Below are 14,974 nucleotides of genomic sequence, written 5' to 3'. Positions count from 1 at the left end.
TGCAAGCAACGGCAGAGACAAAAAAGAAGCACAGATAGCCAAAAAAGAAGCACAGATAGCCGACAAAACAGGCAATAAAGACAAAAAAAAAGCACAGATAGCCGAGTTGTATCAGGCGCAGGAAAACTAAGCTTCTGTGTTTTTGCAGGCAGTGGTTCGAATCCCGCTTGGCATGATTTTTTTTTTCTGCTGTATATCGTTGCCATGACAACGATACGACGCTCCGGTTGGCTTTCCTCCGGCCGCTATGAGAAGAATTGGCGCTGACGTCTGGATTAACTTAAAGTCATTTGAGATTACCTTTATTATGGCGTCTATGTAAGTTTTCTACCCCTGGATACACGACAAACTCCTTTTAACGACGCCGTTGTAGGCGCCCGTTTCTGGGTTCAGTGTCAGTGGCGATGTTCTGACCGGGTTGTAACCGGTGGTGATGTTCTAAGCGCAAGGTGCCCAGCCACACGGTGGGGCGATCAAGTGACCACCCCATGAGCATGAGTCGCTCCTGCATCAGCCCTTAGTCCCATGATTGCCTCAATCAGGCCACACTCGGCTGCACGTATGGTTTCTGATGACAACGACCATATCTTAGTGTGGGCCCAGCCGAAGATATAACGTAGATAATGATATTGTCGTGGATAGCATTTTGCAGGCGCTGTCAAGTGTTGAATAGCAGTTTAACAACGTCCCTAAAATGAAAAGCATATATAAGAAGAGATGATGGTCAAATGTTTAGGGGAATCCCCCAAGGTGGAGTAGATTTGTAATAAGGGAGTAATTACTCATTGACATCCACCCGAGCGCAGCCAAGCGGCTACAGAGGAAAGCTATACAGCTTTCTCAGACACTTCGTAGTTAAAGACAAATTTGTCCTGCTCCGTGGTTTCTGAGATTTTCTGAGAAAACTGTACAGCTTTCCTTTGTAGCCGTATGGCTGCGCTTGGATGGATGTCAGTGAGTAATTACTCCCTTAATACAAGAAGAGATGATAAAGATATTTAATTTTTATGTCGCGAGAATAGCTTTGGCGAAAGAGCGCCATGGCACTCGATACTTTTCTACGCAGCATGCGGTCAAAGACACACCTTCAATAGATTTCACCCCCGAGAAACCGAGCACAGGTATGTAACGAGAGGTATGTCTTATCGTTACTAAACTTTGGACAGGAAAGTGGAGACAATGACGATGTTTGAACTTAAAGTGAGGACATAGCAGCATGTCATCGAAAGAAAAATAGTAGTTGTAATGTTAAAGTGGCACTGAACGGTGCTCAGCGAGGGTAACAAAAGCCGAAACACCTTCCGAGGAGAGCACATCAAGAGCTCGACCACTGTGTTTTATTGTCACGAGCACCTGAGCCAAATAATACATTTATACACGCAGCAGAGAGCCCACAATCACGAGCGAAAGTTGGAGAGCTCTTTTCCGGAACCTTTTCATCCTCGCACTACCCTCCGTAGCATCGCTTTTGCGTACACCAGTTAAGAGATGGCTACTAGATTCTTTCACACGTCACGCAGCTACCATGGCAGCTACCAAAATTGTGGAGTAATTGTGTATTGCGGGAAGTAAGGAGTTGTGTTTAAACCATCCGTTTAAGGTGGGCGACCATTGCGACAGGCGAAATGAAAGAAACGGGCATATGGCAAAAACGGTCAGTGTGGTGCGCTGCACTCATTAAGTGACAGCGTAAGTATCCCGCGCCTAAGAAAAGCTGGTGCCGGCGTTGCCATCGGCGTGACGGAAAAATTTGTTACCTGAGGCTCCCATAGATGGCGCCGGCCAAGCCAGCGGCGTATCGGATCATTTGTAATCGGAGCAACCACGAGCAACACACCAAGCGCACGGGCCTTCGGCCGCCGTCCTTCTCACCCTCATATGAACACGGAGCATACGGTGACTCTCATAACAAGCGTCACCTTTCAACTGCTACGCAGAAGACCCATCGCTGTATTCTTAGCAACCGCACCTAGGCACCCCACATAGGACGAACCCATGACCCTCGGGTTCCGAGTTAGACGCGCTATTATAAGGCCACGCAGGCATGTTCATACGTCTTGGTTAAAGTGGGGCTTTATATGTATGTCTAGTGTTCCTTCACATACTGAAAGAGAAACAGCGTCCCCGTCTACGTGCACAAAAGGAAAGCTGTCACGTCATACGCTTAAACGTAGAGCTTAAGTCCCCCACCAGACTTTTTTCTCTCTCCGTATGACGTAACTACTGACGAGTGTTCAGACCAGTCAGCGTCGAGCTCCACACCTCGGTTTCCTTTTTCCTTCTTTTCCTTTACGCACACTTGCGCCGACAACTGCGGCTATGCAGACCCATAAGCGTGGCCTAAACAGTTGTCACGGTAGAAAAAAAAGCTCGCCGCCTGTTCAGCTTCACATAAAGGCGTCATCAAAGTCAGCCCAGCTACATGTGCTGGAAGACGTGGGCCTCTCAAAACGACTTTTAGGAGACTCTAGTGAGCAAGCTACGGCCAAACTATACCCGCAATTTCCCTGAACTCATATGCCAAAGTAACTCTCAGGCGCCCCCTACTACGTGCTTCTTATTTTACAGCATCAGTTGATATTACTGGCCTTGCCCGAGATCTCTCGGCCGTGGTCGGCATGATATGGTGTATCAAATAGCAAGGTTATAGTTCATAGGTGCTAGTCCCATGACAGATACGCAGTATGACCCGTGTAATGGCTACCATGGCCAATGTATTCTGCGACAGATTCCATAAACTCTTTACGCATACACGAAACCAATAACTTAATAGCAGAACTTCAAGACCTAAACGTGAAAACTGGTCTCACGTTACGAGAAAACCCAGTGAAATTTGTTTTGTGTTCTCTTTTATATTTGCTGTTCATAGGTATATTTCTCAAACTTTGTGATGCCAGCACCATTACTACAATCGCCTGCTGTGCTTCTGTAACCCCGCAGGTTGGCCGGCTTGTCCTCCAAGCCTCTGGAACGTCTAACCTCAAAAAAGTGTCACTCGAATTAGGTGGCAAAAGTCCTCTGATCATCTTCCCGGACGCCGACCGTGAGTCCCTCCGCTGACCTTGCCTTCGATTTAAGTTCTTGATTCTCAAGGGGGATACCTTTCATTTCACATATCACTTAAATTTCTTTTCAACCCTGCAGTGTTGAATAGGTGACGTAACTATCCCCTGCGTCCCGCAATTTTGTACATTCAACAGTGCAAAAACATTCTAGGGGCGTTATTTTGTATCCAGAACGGTGAGAAAGTAATTGAGCTTATAGGATGGAAGTAACTCTATTAGCTGAGGTATTCATAGAATTTGAACTCGAAGTGGGTAGATAATTAATTTGAATTATGCAGACTTCGGACGGAGGAAAACCTTTTTATTTTCCTGATATTGACAGGACTAAAACACTAGTTCGAGAAAGGCGGACGTTCGTATTAACAAGAACTCCCGAGGTTACGTGAGTAATGCCTAGAAAGAGGCGCCAAAATATTTGGGTGGCGTCCTCACCAGCCATCTCGGAACTATACATTCTATAAGCGCCAGAGTCTACTAGGCTAGCGGCAGCCTTTGTGAAATTGCGGAGACATTTGAGACGAACCGTTAAATTAAACGTTGTCTGAGCTTTGTACCAGACTTCAGTGTGATTTATAACTTTCCACGTTTTCAGTGGTCTCAGATTTTCTCGCGTAACATATAAAAGCCCTTGTTCGTTTATTTTGGTCGGTTTAAATCTGTGATCGCTGTGCTTGTGAAGAATTCCCTAACCTTTTCTCGTATTCCGTTCTTTTGGCGTTTCCTTATCAGAGGGATTGAAAATGAGGAAATGAGGGAGACTGGACACACATCAGCTAACGCAAGGGAGGAGGGCAGGACACTATAGCATCTGTCCGCTGCTGCTCCCATATGTCCGTGCGCTTTTGAGCCACTGAATGTGATTCAGAAATGGGCCTATTAACCAAGCTCTGAATTTCGTCACACTTGCCATCAGAACAGAACCCAGTGTCTCACATCGGCGGCGTTTCGTGCAGTGGATTTCGCCGCTTACGTGGCTCACGAAGGAGCCTTCTACAACCAGGGACAGGTGTGCTGCGCTGCCACAAGAACCTTCGTGCACGCCGACATCTACGACCAGTTCGTGGCCAAGGCGGTCGAAATGGCCAAGAAGAGAGTCGTCGGGGATCCCTTCGATGAGCGATCCGTTCAGGGAGCTCAGGTACGGATTTGAGCCCCTGGATGCACCGACACACGCTCCAGCAGGCTGATTGTCCCCGTTTTTTACTTCCTCCACGATGCTGCTTGGTGTTCAGCGTAAACAGGCGAAAAAAATTGGTGGGCGTTTAAAGTAGTTAAACTGAGAACACGTGCGAAAGCAGGTGTTCATTCTTCAATTGGAGGGGGCAATTAAGCTCCGCCTTAAGAGCATGAGGCGATACGAGCAGAGGGTGAATGCACATATATGAGAATTTTTCATTCTCGATTTAGCATTCATAGATGGCGTTGAGTCCTCATACCCCTACCAGCGCAGTGGCGCAGCGGTTAAGAGATTTATCATTGCACTGGCTGGTGACCGTTTCTATCACAGCCACCCGTAGGCTTTGTGCGACCCATGTTGCTCTTCCCGAGAAACCACTCGCGCAGCTTGCGCGACGCTCTTCCGAACATACCCGAGCTCACCCGAGTAACTCGGGTAAGCTCGGGTAACGGTTCGCTAGGCGCGGCGCCATCTGTTGGAGCGCAGCTGAAGCTGTTGCTAGGCAACGGCGACTCGAGGGCGTTAGGTAGACACACCGCCACGAGCACACGCGACGAGCCGAGCTGGGCTCCAGTAGTGTTGCTTTCGCAACAAAAGAAAACACGACGACATAAGGGCTTAGCAGCGCTGCCGTCTTTCCGTGTCCCTAATGCTGCCTATGTCGTTACATATTTTGTCTTCATTTCCGTTGGGCTGCCCAATATAACTATGAAGTTATGCCAGCTTGGCCAATTATCTTTCACCCTGCTACGTGGCAAAGACTAGCTGAGAGATGGACCGATTTGCTTATTCCTTGAATGACCTACTTACTGCTTTGTTTGCTCATAGAATGAATACTGACTGACTGATAGATTGATTTGCTGACTGAATGATTGATTCACAGAGTAACTGATTGACTTGAAGATTCACACGTTCATTCAGTTTGTTCATTCATTCAATTCTTTGTAAACTGACTGATTGAATAAGCGATTGATTGTTAGGCTAGCTAATTAATCAGGTGAGTAATTGTTGGTGGAATAAATAATTATTCTTAAATATTTATCAACTTATTATTTGGTATATGTTTTTATTATTTTATTTTATTTGGATGGATTGATTGATTGATTGATTGATTGATTGATTGATTGATTGATTGATTGATTGATTGATTGATTGATTGATTGATTGATTGATTGATTGATTGATTGATTGATTGATTGATTGATTGATTGATTGATTGATTGATTGATTTTACTGCCCACTGAGTGCTTCCATGCCTTGTGCGTGACTTTTCCGTACGTAGATCGACGAAACTCAGATGGAACGCATCCTAGGATACATCAACCTGGGCCAGAAAGAAGGAGCGAAGCTGCAGTGCGGGGGTGGCAGACACGGAACCCGAGGGTGCTTCGTCCAGCCGACCGTCTTCACGGAGGTCGAGGACAACATGACAATTGCCAAGTAGGCGCGCGCTCTTTTCTATTTATTTATTTATTGAAAATAACTCTGAGGGTGCACGAGTGGGGTAATTACTTGGATGACTTCGACGTGCACGCTACTTCGTAAAACAAGGAAAGAGTAAATTGGTCGAAGTGATGGTAAGCGCTCGGTGTAAATGCTGCAGAAATGCGTTCTCATTATTGGCCATAGTAGCCCTTTATTTCCATCGAGAGTGTTCTTTGTGAATGCTGTGTGCGCTACGCGTTCCCATGTATACAGTGCACTGGTGCACACAGCGGTAAACGCAGCTTGCTATACTGATCTGACCACACCAGTCATAAAAGAAACGAAAAAGCAGTATGTACCCATGAGCAGCATCACCAGAGAAAGCAACGAGCTAGCATACCATCCTGCTTATCTTCCAATAACTACAATATTTGTGAACTCTATACATCATGCAAAAAAAAATTCTGCTGAAATGCTTTGTTCCTAGCCTTCAGAGACGGTCCTCCGCTAAAGTAACACCATATTTCCCTCTTCCCAATATTGCGATATTTCATTTCTTTCAGAGTTTTTTCAGTTTTGTTGTACTCAGACACCTTAACTGAACAAAGGTCTTGGTGACGTACACCATTTAGTATTAGTGTTTGGCAAATCAATGAAGCCACGTTAAATAGATGGTGGTTGCCTGGCTTGGGCATACACGTCACATCCTTGTTAACTCGAATCACAACAGCATAACCAGCGCGCCATGGTACAGGTAGCGCGTGCAGCGCTGGCCTCGGAAGCATACGTGGTTAGAATTAGAATACATAAGAGTTCGACCTTATTGCTGCAGATCCAGCCATGAGAATACCGCTGTCGCAGTCGTTCACCACTCTCACTAATCTATTGACATTAAGCGCTGGCTAATACCCCACTTTCTGTCCTTTGCAACTACCACACACTCAGCCGCCCTGCCCTCCCCCACTATTAGGTACGTGGCTCCTGCCTGGATATAGAGATACCTAATGGACCTGTACACGTGACGCGGAGCCATAGCTGTGCCCTCTCACGCAAACTAATCCCCCCTCCCCCCCATTTCCTATTCCTGCGGAAGTTGGGCCGTTCACTCGTTATGCGCTACGGCAAACACTATGGTCACTTCTGGTGACACACACCGCCCATGTGTTGGATAACCATCGTGCCGTGACATACCCCAGTCTCAACACTACTTTTTAAACCAGTTACAAGGACCCAGGTCTTTTATTAACATTATTCTATCGCACTGTAAAAACGTAGACGAACTTGAATGCTTGTGGCTGTAGGTATTGCCTGTTACTAGCCAAGTTTATGTCTTTTTTTATTCGATTTCTGTTCCACAAGGCTTAGTTTTAAAAGACGTATTGGGCGCGTAGTAAGTCCGACAATCTAAAGAAAAAGTAATTTCGATCATAAAGCCTCAATGTTTATCAGTATACCGATGGTCCATTGTGCACTTTAAGATACTACTCAAGGTTCAGAAATCGTGCTCTTTGTGACCGGCACTTGCCATAAGATTTCCTTGCATCCGGTGAAACGCGCTTCGAGCTTGATGTTGTGGAGGCACGTCTCTCTCTATAAGCAACTAAGAAAGTCGACGACGCTGAATGCATTTGTACTTGCGCTTCGATGTTTTCGTTCGAACTAACAGCAGCGTTTATAGAATGTGCTTCTACAACGCACCCGTGATGCTTTAGTGGTACGAGCGTGGTCTCTCCTCTCAGATCTCACACTATAATCTACCTATTATTCAACATGGGACAACTCTTTTCGATACTCTTTCGCATTATAAGACTGCACAAGAGAATCGAGATGCGCTCATGGCGCTCATGGGCACCTTCTTTTGGATACACTGAACCACAGACTATTATTAGCAAATGGTTTGCTTTAGTTTATGGGTGTTTAACGTCCCGAAGCAACTCGGGCTATGAGGGACGCCGTAGTGAAGGGCTCCGGAAGTTTGGACCTCCTGGGGTTCTTTAACGTGCACTGACATCGCACAGAACACGGGTCTCTAGAATTTTGCCTCCATCGAAATTCGGCAGCCGCGGCAGGGATCGAACCCGCGCCTTTCGGGTCAGCAGCCGCGCGCCATAACCACTGCGTGACCGGGGCGGCCCTTGGCGCTTGCTTGCTTGCTGAAAATCTTCATTTATGTAAAACTCGTTAATTCGCTACCTTAACAATATTAAACAATACCAGCCACTCGAAAACCGCTGCGTAGTAGCCTCATAATCCTCTTCATAAGGGAAATAATTCCTCACACTTGCAGGGAGGAGATCTTTGGTCCTGTACAAAGCATCTTCAAGTTCGCCAGCATCGACGAAGTGATTCGACGGGCAAACGAGACCACATACGGGCTTGCTGCGGGCGTGCTCACAAAAGACATCACAACAGCCACTACGGTAGCGCACGGCCTCCAAGCTGGAACCATATGGTATATATCCGAAGTATTCCACTGAATATAAGTATTAAATGCATGGGGGCAAGGTGTGGACACGGGACGAGAGCAGGGTGAGGTTAGACATACATTTAATGATGTTCGAGATGAAGCTAAGAATAACACAAATGTAAATTGGGGCTGCATGTAATGAGAAGGAAAGATAGCCTACGTTTTCTTATGGTAACGGGGCATATTCCACCGGAAGTAACTTTTATATGGAGCTCCAAAGAACAGGTAAACATATGAGATTAGATAATTTGTAGGGATTGTAAAACCCAACATGGTTCATATTAGGCCTAATTTGAGGCTGTTATTAGAAGGCCTTCTCCTGCGGTGGACATGGCAAGGCTGATAATGAGATGCACCATGAAAATTATGGTCTCTAAAATGTGTTCGTGGAAGGCATGCAGCTCCTAAAGCACACGGATGCAATGCCAGCCTTCATGGCGCCGACCTCTTTAATTTTGTTTAGCAACTTTCAAATACGTTCAGCTCTGTTTTTTTTTGTGTGTGTGTGTGTTCGTAAAACAAAGTTCATGATCTTCGCAGGAATTCAGTGGACGCACTCAATACACACAGCAATCGCCAGATTTGCGCGCTTAAACTACCGTATCTCTCCTTATTTTACTCCTTTTGGTTCCTGTTGCTCACCAACACCCTACACGAAGCCAGCAAGTGAAGACAGTCTGCTAAATCATCTACCACTACTTTACAACGCAGGGTCAACGGCTACTTTCAAATGGGTCCACAGGCTCCATTCGGGGGCTACAAGATGTCTGGAATTGGACGTGAGCTGTAAGTTCAGTTGTGTTCATCTTTCACACAATTCATCCAGTTGAATAAATTATGTCGGGCCTGGTTAAGGCACCAGAATTTATGTAGGCTGTTTGTTAATAGTTACAACTCAGGAAATGTGGTTCAAAGTCATCATTATTGCGCTAACCATTTATGCATTACTGCTACTTAGCAACGAATATGCTGCATGCGAGTGGCCTGCAAAATCAATGTGCAGAAGGCATTATGCGAGTGGCAAATAAGCCATCCAAATATATTGAAAAATGTAACTTATTACAACATGTAACGCTTCAACATCTGATTATTGCTTTATTTTAATCTGGAATGTTATCCAGTAGTACCACGCTATATAGGGTTTCCTTTTCTCCAGTCCCATGATACGACGCACAGAAAGCTAACTTGAATTTAGCTGGTTTATTCAAGTGCCACTGGTGTATAATTTGGAAATAGAAGGGGCACGTTGCTCAGCAATTCACTGAAGCCAAGGCTGGATGGTTTTCTCTTTTCCTGCACTGATATTATCCATAAATGTATTTGAACTTCTATGCTGAGGCTATGGTGACGGTGCCATCTTTGTCTAAGCTGCACATACCATTTTAAATTGCAGTTTCGGAGGAAGTGTATGACTTCCTCAGCAACGGGCTCGAAAACTATTCCTGCTGCTATGCTATTATTTAATGTGATGCCGCTATCATGGCATACCCTGCATATTTATTAATAGCGCAAAAGTGCACAAATTCCTTCTTCACATATTAATGATCTTTTATTCTGTGTTACCATGCAGTGGCGAAGATGGCATTTTGGAATACACTCAGATCAAAACAGTATGTATTGACATTTGTATATGATCATTATTTTCGCTTTCCTATCAAATACACTAATGCTGGTGCAACAATGTTCCAGGTCGTGACGAACATCCCTGTCAAGAATTCTTAGCTGTCTGAGGTCCAGACAGTTGCTCGTGGCAGCTTAGGTTTCACCACGAAATACAAACAAACACCGCGAAGAAACCAGCACCGCATTCGCACTTCGCAGGCTACAACGTTTGAATGTCTTGTGTTTTATGTGTAAAGGAAGTAAAAATAAAATTCCTTGTAGAGATAAATTGATCCCTCATTTTAATATAAACTTGTCGTTATATGGTGTGTAGACACATATTGTGCCTTGGTCTAATTGCGATTTCTACCCGATTTATGGTTCAGAGGTATATTTAAGCCGTGCATTTGTCTTTATGGTTACGTGAGAGGCGCAGCCTTCACTGCAGTCACAGCACACTCATTTTTCCTCAGTAGGTATAACAGAACACAATACTTGCCCTACCGTTCTAAGTTACGTATTTGAATTCCTATTTTACGTATGATGCAGTCTCGAAATAAAAGCACAAGATTGCCGAACGGTAGTCATGTTCCCCGCGTGTACAAGATCCACTGCCCAACATTTGCACCAGTTACACTGTTTTACGACTGCTGAGACGACACCACTGCCACTCAAATTGGCGCCTCCTGATAACCAGCCGGACAGCTGTTTTTCAAGAGCTATAAGGTGTTATGAGTCCTTTACTAGGTAAGGTTTTGTAGCGAAAGCTACATTGGCCACGAACTTGTGATTTGGCGTGGCGCTGCTCCGAGGAGGCACAGAGACTGACCTTGAGCCGTTGCCTAGCAACCGCCGCAGCTGGCGGACGCCTCATCTGGCATGACGTCACACCGCAAGCCTCGCCACGGAGCCACCGCCCATGGAGGAAGAAAAAACTAGGAGGGAGCACGACGTCACAATCTTGAAGCCTAGTCATAAAAAATATAATGGAAAGCATCATGGAAAATAGGCTCCCACGTGACAAGGCAGCGGTAGCTCTTAGCCGGATTTCGGTTTCGCTCTCTCGCTCTACGAGCAACTGCGCGACCATCTGCTTGTGTTCACTGACCAGGGCTGGGCAAGATACTTCAAGATATTATCTTCGATACGATACTCGATACCTTTGAAAATTGTATCTCTGATACCGATACAAGATACAGACCCGAAATCGATTTTCGATACAGATACTCGATACTGTATCGTCGATACATCACTAAAATATCAAATATGACAAAAGCCAACAGCCACAGAAACCAAGGGGCACAGGGGATTTTTTTTTCTTTTTATTATTATTTATTTATTTTGTGGTGTTGATCAATTTAGAATATTACTCAATATGTTATCGCTTAAAGAAAATTGATTAGAACAGGTTATATTACGACTAACGAAGTTTACATAACTGAAATCACTGTCTAATAATGTCGGTAATATATATAATTGGCGAACTTAGGAAATGTACGCGTGGTTTCTGTAACCTTTAGTGTATTTCTATAGAGAACTTTTCCTTAAAACACTTATAAACTAATCCGACCGCATGGATCTGTTGAAGCTCCGCTGTCTGCGCAGTTGGCCTTGTTAGAACTTTAATTTGGACTAAATCCATATATATGTTGAAGCGATCGCTTCCGTAAGCAGCCTAGCGAAAAATCATTTAACCCAAAGTTCCTCACACGAACTAATCTGTGAGCGCTTGGCTATATGAATAGACCTGAAACGTTTTCTGTTTTCGGTTCGATACTGTAGAGTACCCTATGGCCTGTGCCTTTGATCAGCGCTTGGGAACCGAACAGTTAGTTTGCCGGTATTGCGATAACAAACTTCTGAAGCTGAAAACTATTCTTGAAAAGCTAGAATGAAAACAACAGCAAGTAAAAAGGCTGAACGTTTTTATTAGGCAAAAAGTATTCGTTGCGTTTACTTGAAGTTCTTAAGTAATAACATTTGCTCGAACCGCCGGTCCGAAAGAACCCCGCCATGTGGGCGCGCTATAAGAGTGGCAAATAAAAAAAGCCTCTGGCTGGTCAGCAGGGGCGTATAAGATATTAGAGAAGTACCCCAAAACTCACAGCTGCGCCTTATCCAACAGACACCGTCGTATTATGCCCTGGGCGTCCTTGCTTAGTTAATTTGGAACTTTGATCCAGCGCCAGGCTTGTTTTGCGTGATAGTCAGCTTTGACTCAAGTGCAACTCCTACTTTACTGCCAGCAAGTTGTATCTACATGAAAAGAATAGCGACCTCATCAGGCTAAAACAAAATTTCAAACAACGTAATTTGACGTAATTTTATCGTTTTTTTTTTCGTTTAGCCAAAATGTCCAGCGCCTAGTTTCATCCCGTAAGTGACAGTTAAAATCTCAAATATTAAGGTGTTAAAAACAGTAAAACTATGAAAGTTAACGTACCTTAAGGTGAAGCTTGATATTCGTAGTCGAGGAGTAGGCACCGCTGATTGTTGTTTTACAAAATGAGCACATGGCCTTGACTTTGTCCTCATCAGATGACTCGACAGTGAAATATTTTCCATCCAAGATGGCACACCGAAGTTCGTCAGCCATAGCTGCTGTTTATCCGCGCGTAACGCGGCGAGGGATACTGGCGTATACCGCAAACTAGGAACACGTGCGAGCAGTCGCACTGAAATGGAACGGCGGACAGTCGGACGGCGCAGAAACGCCGATTCAGAAGTGTTAGCTTGGGAGTTGGCTAAAAAGCAGCGAAGGAGCTGCCGCCCGTCTTGTACTACCGCCTGAGCGAGGGCTTTTACAGCTTTTATTTTTTTGGTATCGAGTATCGTAAAATACACGATACACTAAAAATGTATTTGCGATACCGATACTCCGATACTCTAGTTTTCAGCACGCGGTACCTAATACCGATACACAAAATGTATCGAAAGATAGTATCGAAGATCCATGTATCTTCGATACTGCCCATGACTGTCACTGACGGCTCCGTGGTGAGTGCAAACTGCTCCCTCGCCGCAGCGGCCACCATCCCCGAGCGACGCGTGCGGTGACTGCGGCGCAGTGACCACATGCTCCTTCGCTGTGCCGCTTCTGCAGTGCCGCGTCGCGAGATGCTTGTGGCCTACAGGGCGCTGGGAATCATACCGGACAGTCTCGAAGCGCTCCTGTGGCCGCGCGCCAGTGCGCGCACCCGTGACAGAACAATGGTGAGCCTCTGTGCGTTCATCGAGCAGGCGGGCTTGACTTCCCGCTTGCTCTTCGCCAGGTAGTGCACGCGTGACACGAACGCTCCGTGGGTGCTACCTCGGACGGTATACGCGGCCAGGCGCCCCACCCTGGCCGCCAGTGTAGTGTGCCGCGCGCGCGATTAGTCGAGACAGGACGTTACGTGCGCGCGGCTATGTAAATACAGTTTACTTCTTTAAGTTATTGTGCGCAGTGGCCGGGAGACTCCGCGCAGGGGCAGACGTAAAGCCACCGGCACACTCTCTCAACAGCGAGAGAGAGAAATACTTCACTGCTGCATTTCACGTCGGAACCGCGTATGTGCGCGAGCGTATTCGGCGCGAGTTGTGCCTCGAGAATAGCGGAGAACTGCGGGCCTATGGGCGGACCGAAGTCCGCCTGCCCGAGAAATAGAACATTGCGCAGCGCGACACGACCGTCCGCCGCAAGCGCTCTGGAAGCCACTGCGCCCTTATTTAGGGGCTCGTTTTCTTCGCCTACTCCCGAGTTCTCCGCTTATAGCATGCGCTGAAATAAACGGTCCGTATGTGTGTGTAACGACGAAAGGAATTCTCTCCATTCTCTTTATGAACCACAGTTGAACAGTGACGAGGTCGCCGCGGCCGCACCCTTTGACGAAAAGTTTACCTGCAGTTTTCTACAGTGCATCCAAAAACTCGAGTGTAATCAACAGAAGTGTTGAGACGCGGAGCCTTCAGACAACATCGAACGCATTCCGCCAAAGCTGCAACACAGGCGCTGTGCTTCTGAGCTACATCGGAGCACGGACGTTCACTAAAAAGGACCGCTGGTTGGCAGTCTGGTAACTGTGGAGGGCCTGTTTCCCAAGAGTCAGTGCGCAAAAGGGCCCTCGGCAGCGGCGTCAGAGGAGGATGGCTTGCAGAGGCTGAGCGCACTATCTCCTAGTTTTTTTCCTCCATGCCACCGCCGCCCTCTGGTATGACGTCACACCGCGCGCCTCGTCGTTGCGCTCGCCTCCGCTCGCTTTAGCTACGTATATCCTGGCATAGCCGAGCTCAGCCAATGCCATTTTTTACACTTCCACATCTTCCTATGAAGCCATCATGGGTGATAGCTGAACCTTCGGTGCAGCATTCCGGGCAGCATTTCAACATGTGCAAATTGAGCGCGTGCTCAAGCTTTGAAAGACCGGACCTAAATAGCACCTTTCATAGACTTATCCAAACAATTATGAACTGAAAACGAGTCTCATAATGCGTTATTCAAATTTCTTCGCGTTTCCTGGCGGTATATATTAAACACCATTGTCGCAACTTGCTTAGCTTTAGATGATGTTAGAGTTAGTTGAAAACTTTAATAATTCAGCCAGAAGTATAAAGTGTTTTCGCTTTTCCGTGAGCTCGGTTTTCTTTTTACATACTTCGGAGAATGTAAAACCTTCCTCCTGAACATTTATAGGCGACACAAGCCGCCCATAAGCCCATTCCTCCTGAATGGGCTTCAGGAGGAAGCCCATTCACATCCATTCCTTCGACAAACAGCCCGCATTTCTGCAGTTAATTTTAGTCCGCGGACCATTTCATAAAGGCCGATTCACACGACGGACCGTTCGCCCGCGGCCCGCGCACTACGTGTGCATGCGTCAGCACATTGAGGGGAGGGCGGTCGGCCGCCATCCATCCATGCATCCAGCGCGCCTCTCAAAGTGCTGACGTATGCACACGTAGTGCGCGGGCCGCGGACGAACGGTCCGTCGTGTGAATCGGCCTTAACTAATGAAAATACGCGGATATGGCAGAGCTCACCTTTGCGTTCCTCGTAGAACATACCAGATGTCTACGGTGAGGTGTGTTTCGCTTGATTGGGGCACACCATAGTCGTACTGATCCTCCCACGCAGGTTTGTTTGTTTGTTTGTTTGTTTGTTTGTTTGTTTGTTTGTTTTTTCATTGTTTTACTTGAACGGCAATGTCCCAGATCTTTCTTATTCAGCAAATAGCAAAGGCTTTCGATGTAAACTAGAGT

At 46.2% G+C, this 14,974-nt stretch overlaps 1 protein-coding gene across 2 annotated transcripts in view; it reads left to right on the top strand.

Moving 5' to 3' along the window:
• The window catches only part of LOC149329050 (aldehyde dehydrogenase, mitochondrial-like), a 38,909-nt gene extending 28,927 nt beyond the window's left edge, over positions 1 to 9,982 (top strand). For both annotated transcript variants that reach the window (XM_089562056.1, XM_089562057.1), the window contains exons 7-13: positions 2,941 to 3,043; positions 4,019 to 4,203; positions 5,525 to 5,682; positions 7,955 to 8,119; positions 8,846 to 8,920; positions 9,705 to 9,744; positions 9,824 to 9,982. In XM_089562056.1, coding sequence (XP_089418182.1) covers positions 2,941 to 3,043; positions 4,019 to 4,203; positions 5,525 to 5,682; positions 7,955 to 8,119; positions 8,846 to 8,920; positions 9,705 to 9,744; positions 9,824 to 9,856 — 759 coding nt within the window. In that variant the 3' untranslated portion in view covers positions 9,857 to 9,982. The remainder of the gene's footprint in view (positions 1 to 2,940; positions 3,044 to 4,018; positions 4,204 to 5,524; positions 5,683 to 7,954; positions 8,120 to 8,845; positions 8,921 to 9,704; positions 9,745 to 9,823) is intronic.
• The last annotated feature ends 4,992 nt before the right edge of the window (positions 9,983 to 14,974 follow it).

The sequence above is a fragment of the Amblyomma mixtum genome, chromosome 9, assembly GCF_055824585.1.
Source record: "Amblyomma mixtum isolate Tamu chromosome 9, ASM5582458v1, whole genome shotgun sequence".
Taxonomy (NCBI): Eukaryota; Metazoa; Arthropoda; class Arachnida; order Ixodida; family Ixodidae; genus Amblyomma; species Amblyomma mixtum.
The sequence above is the reverse complement of the archived record's forward strand: the minus strand, read 5'-3'. Positions and strand labels throughout refer to the sequence as shown.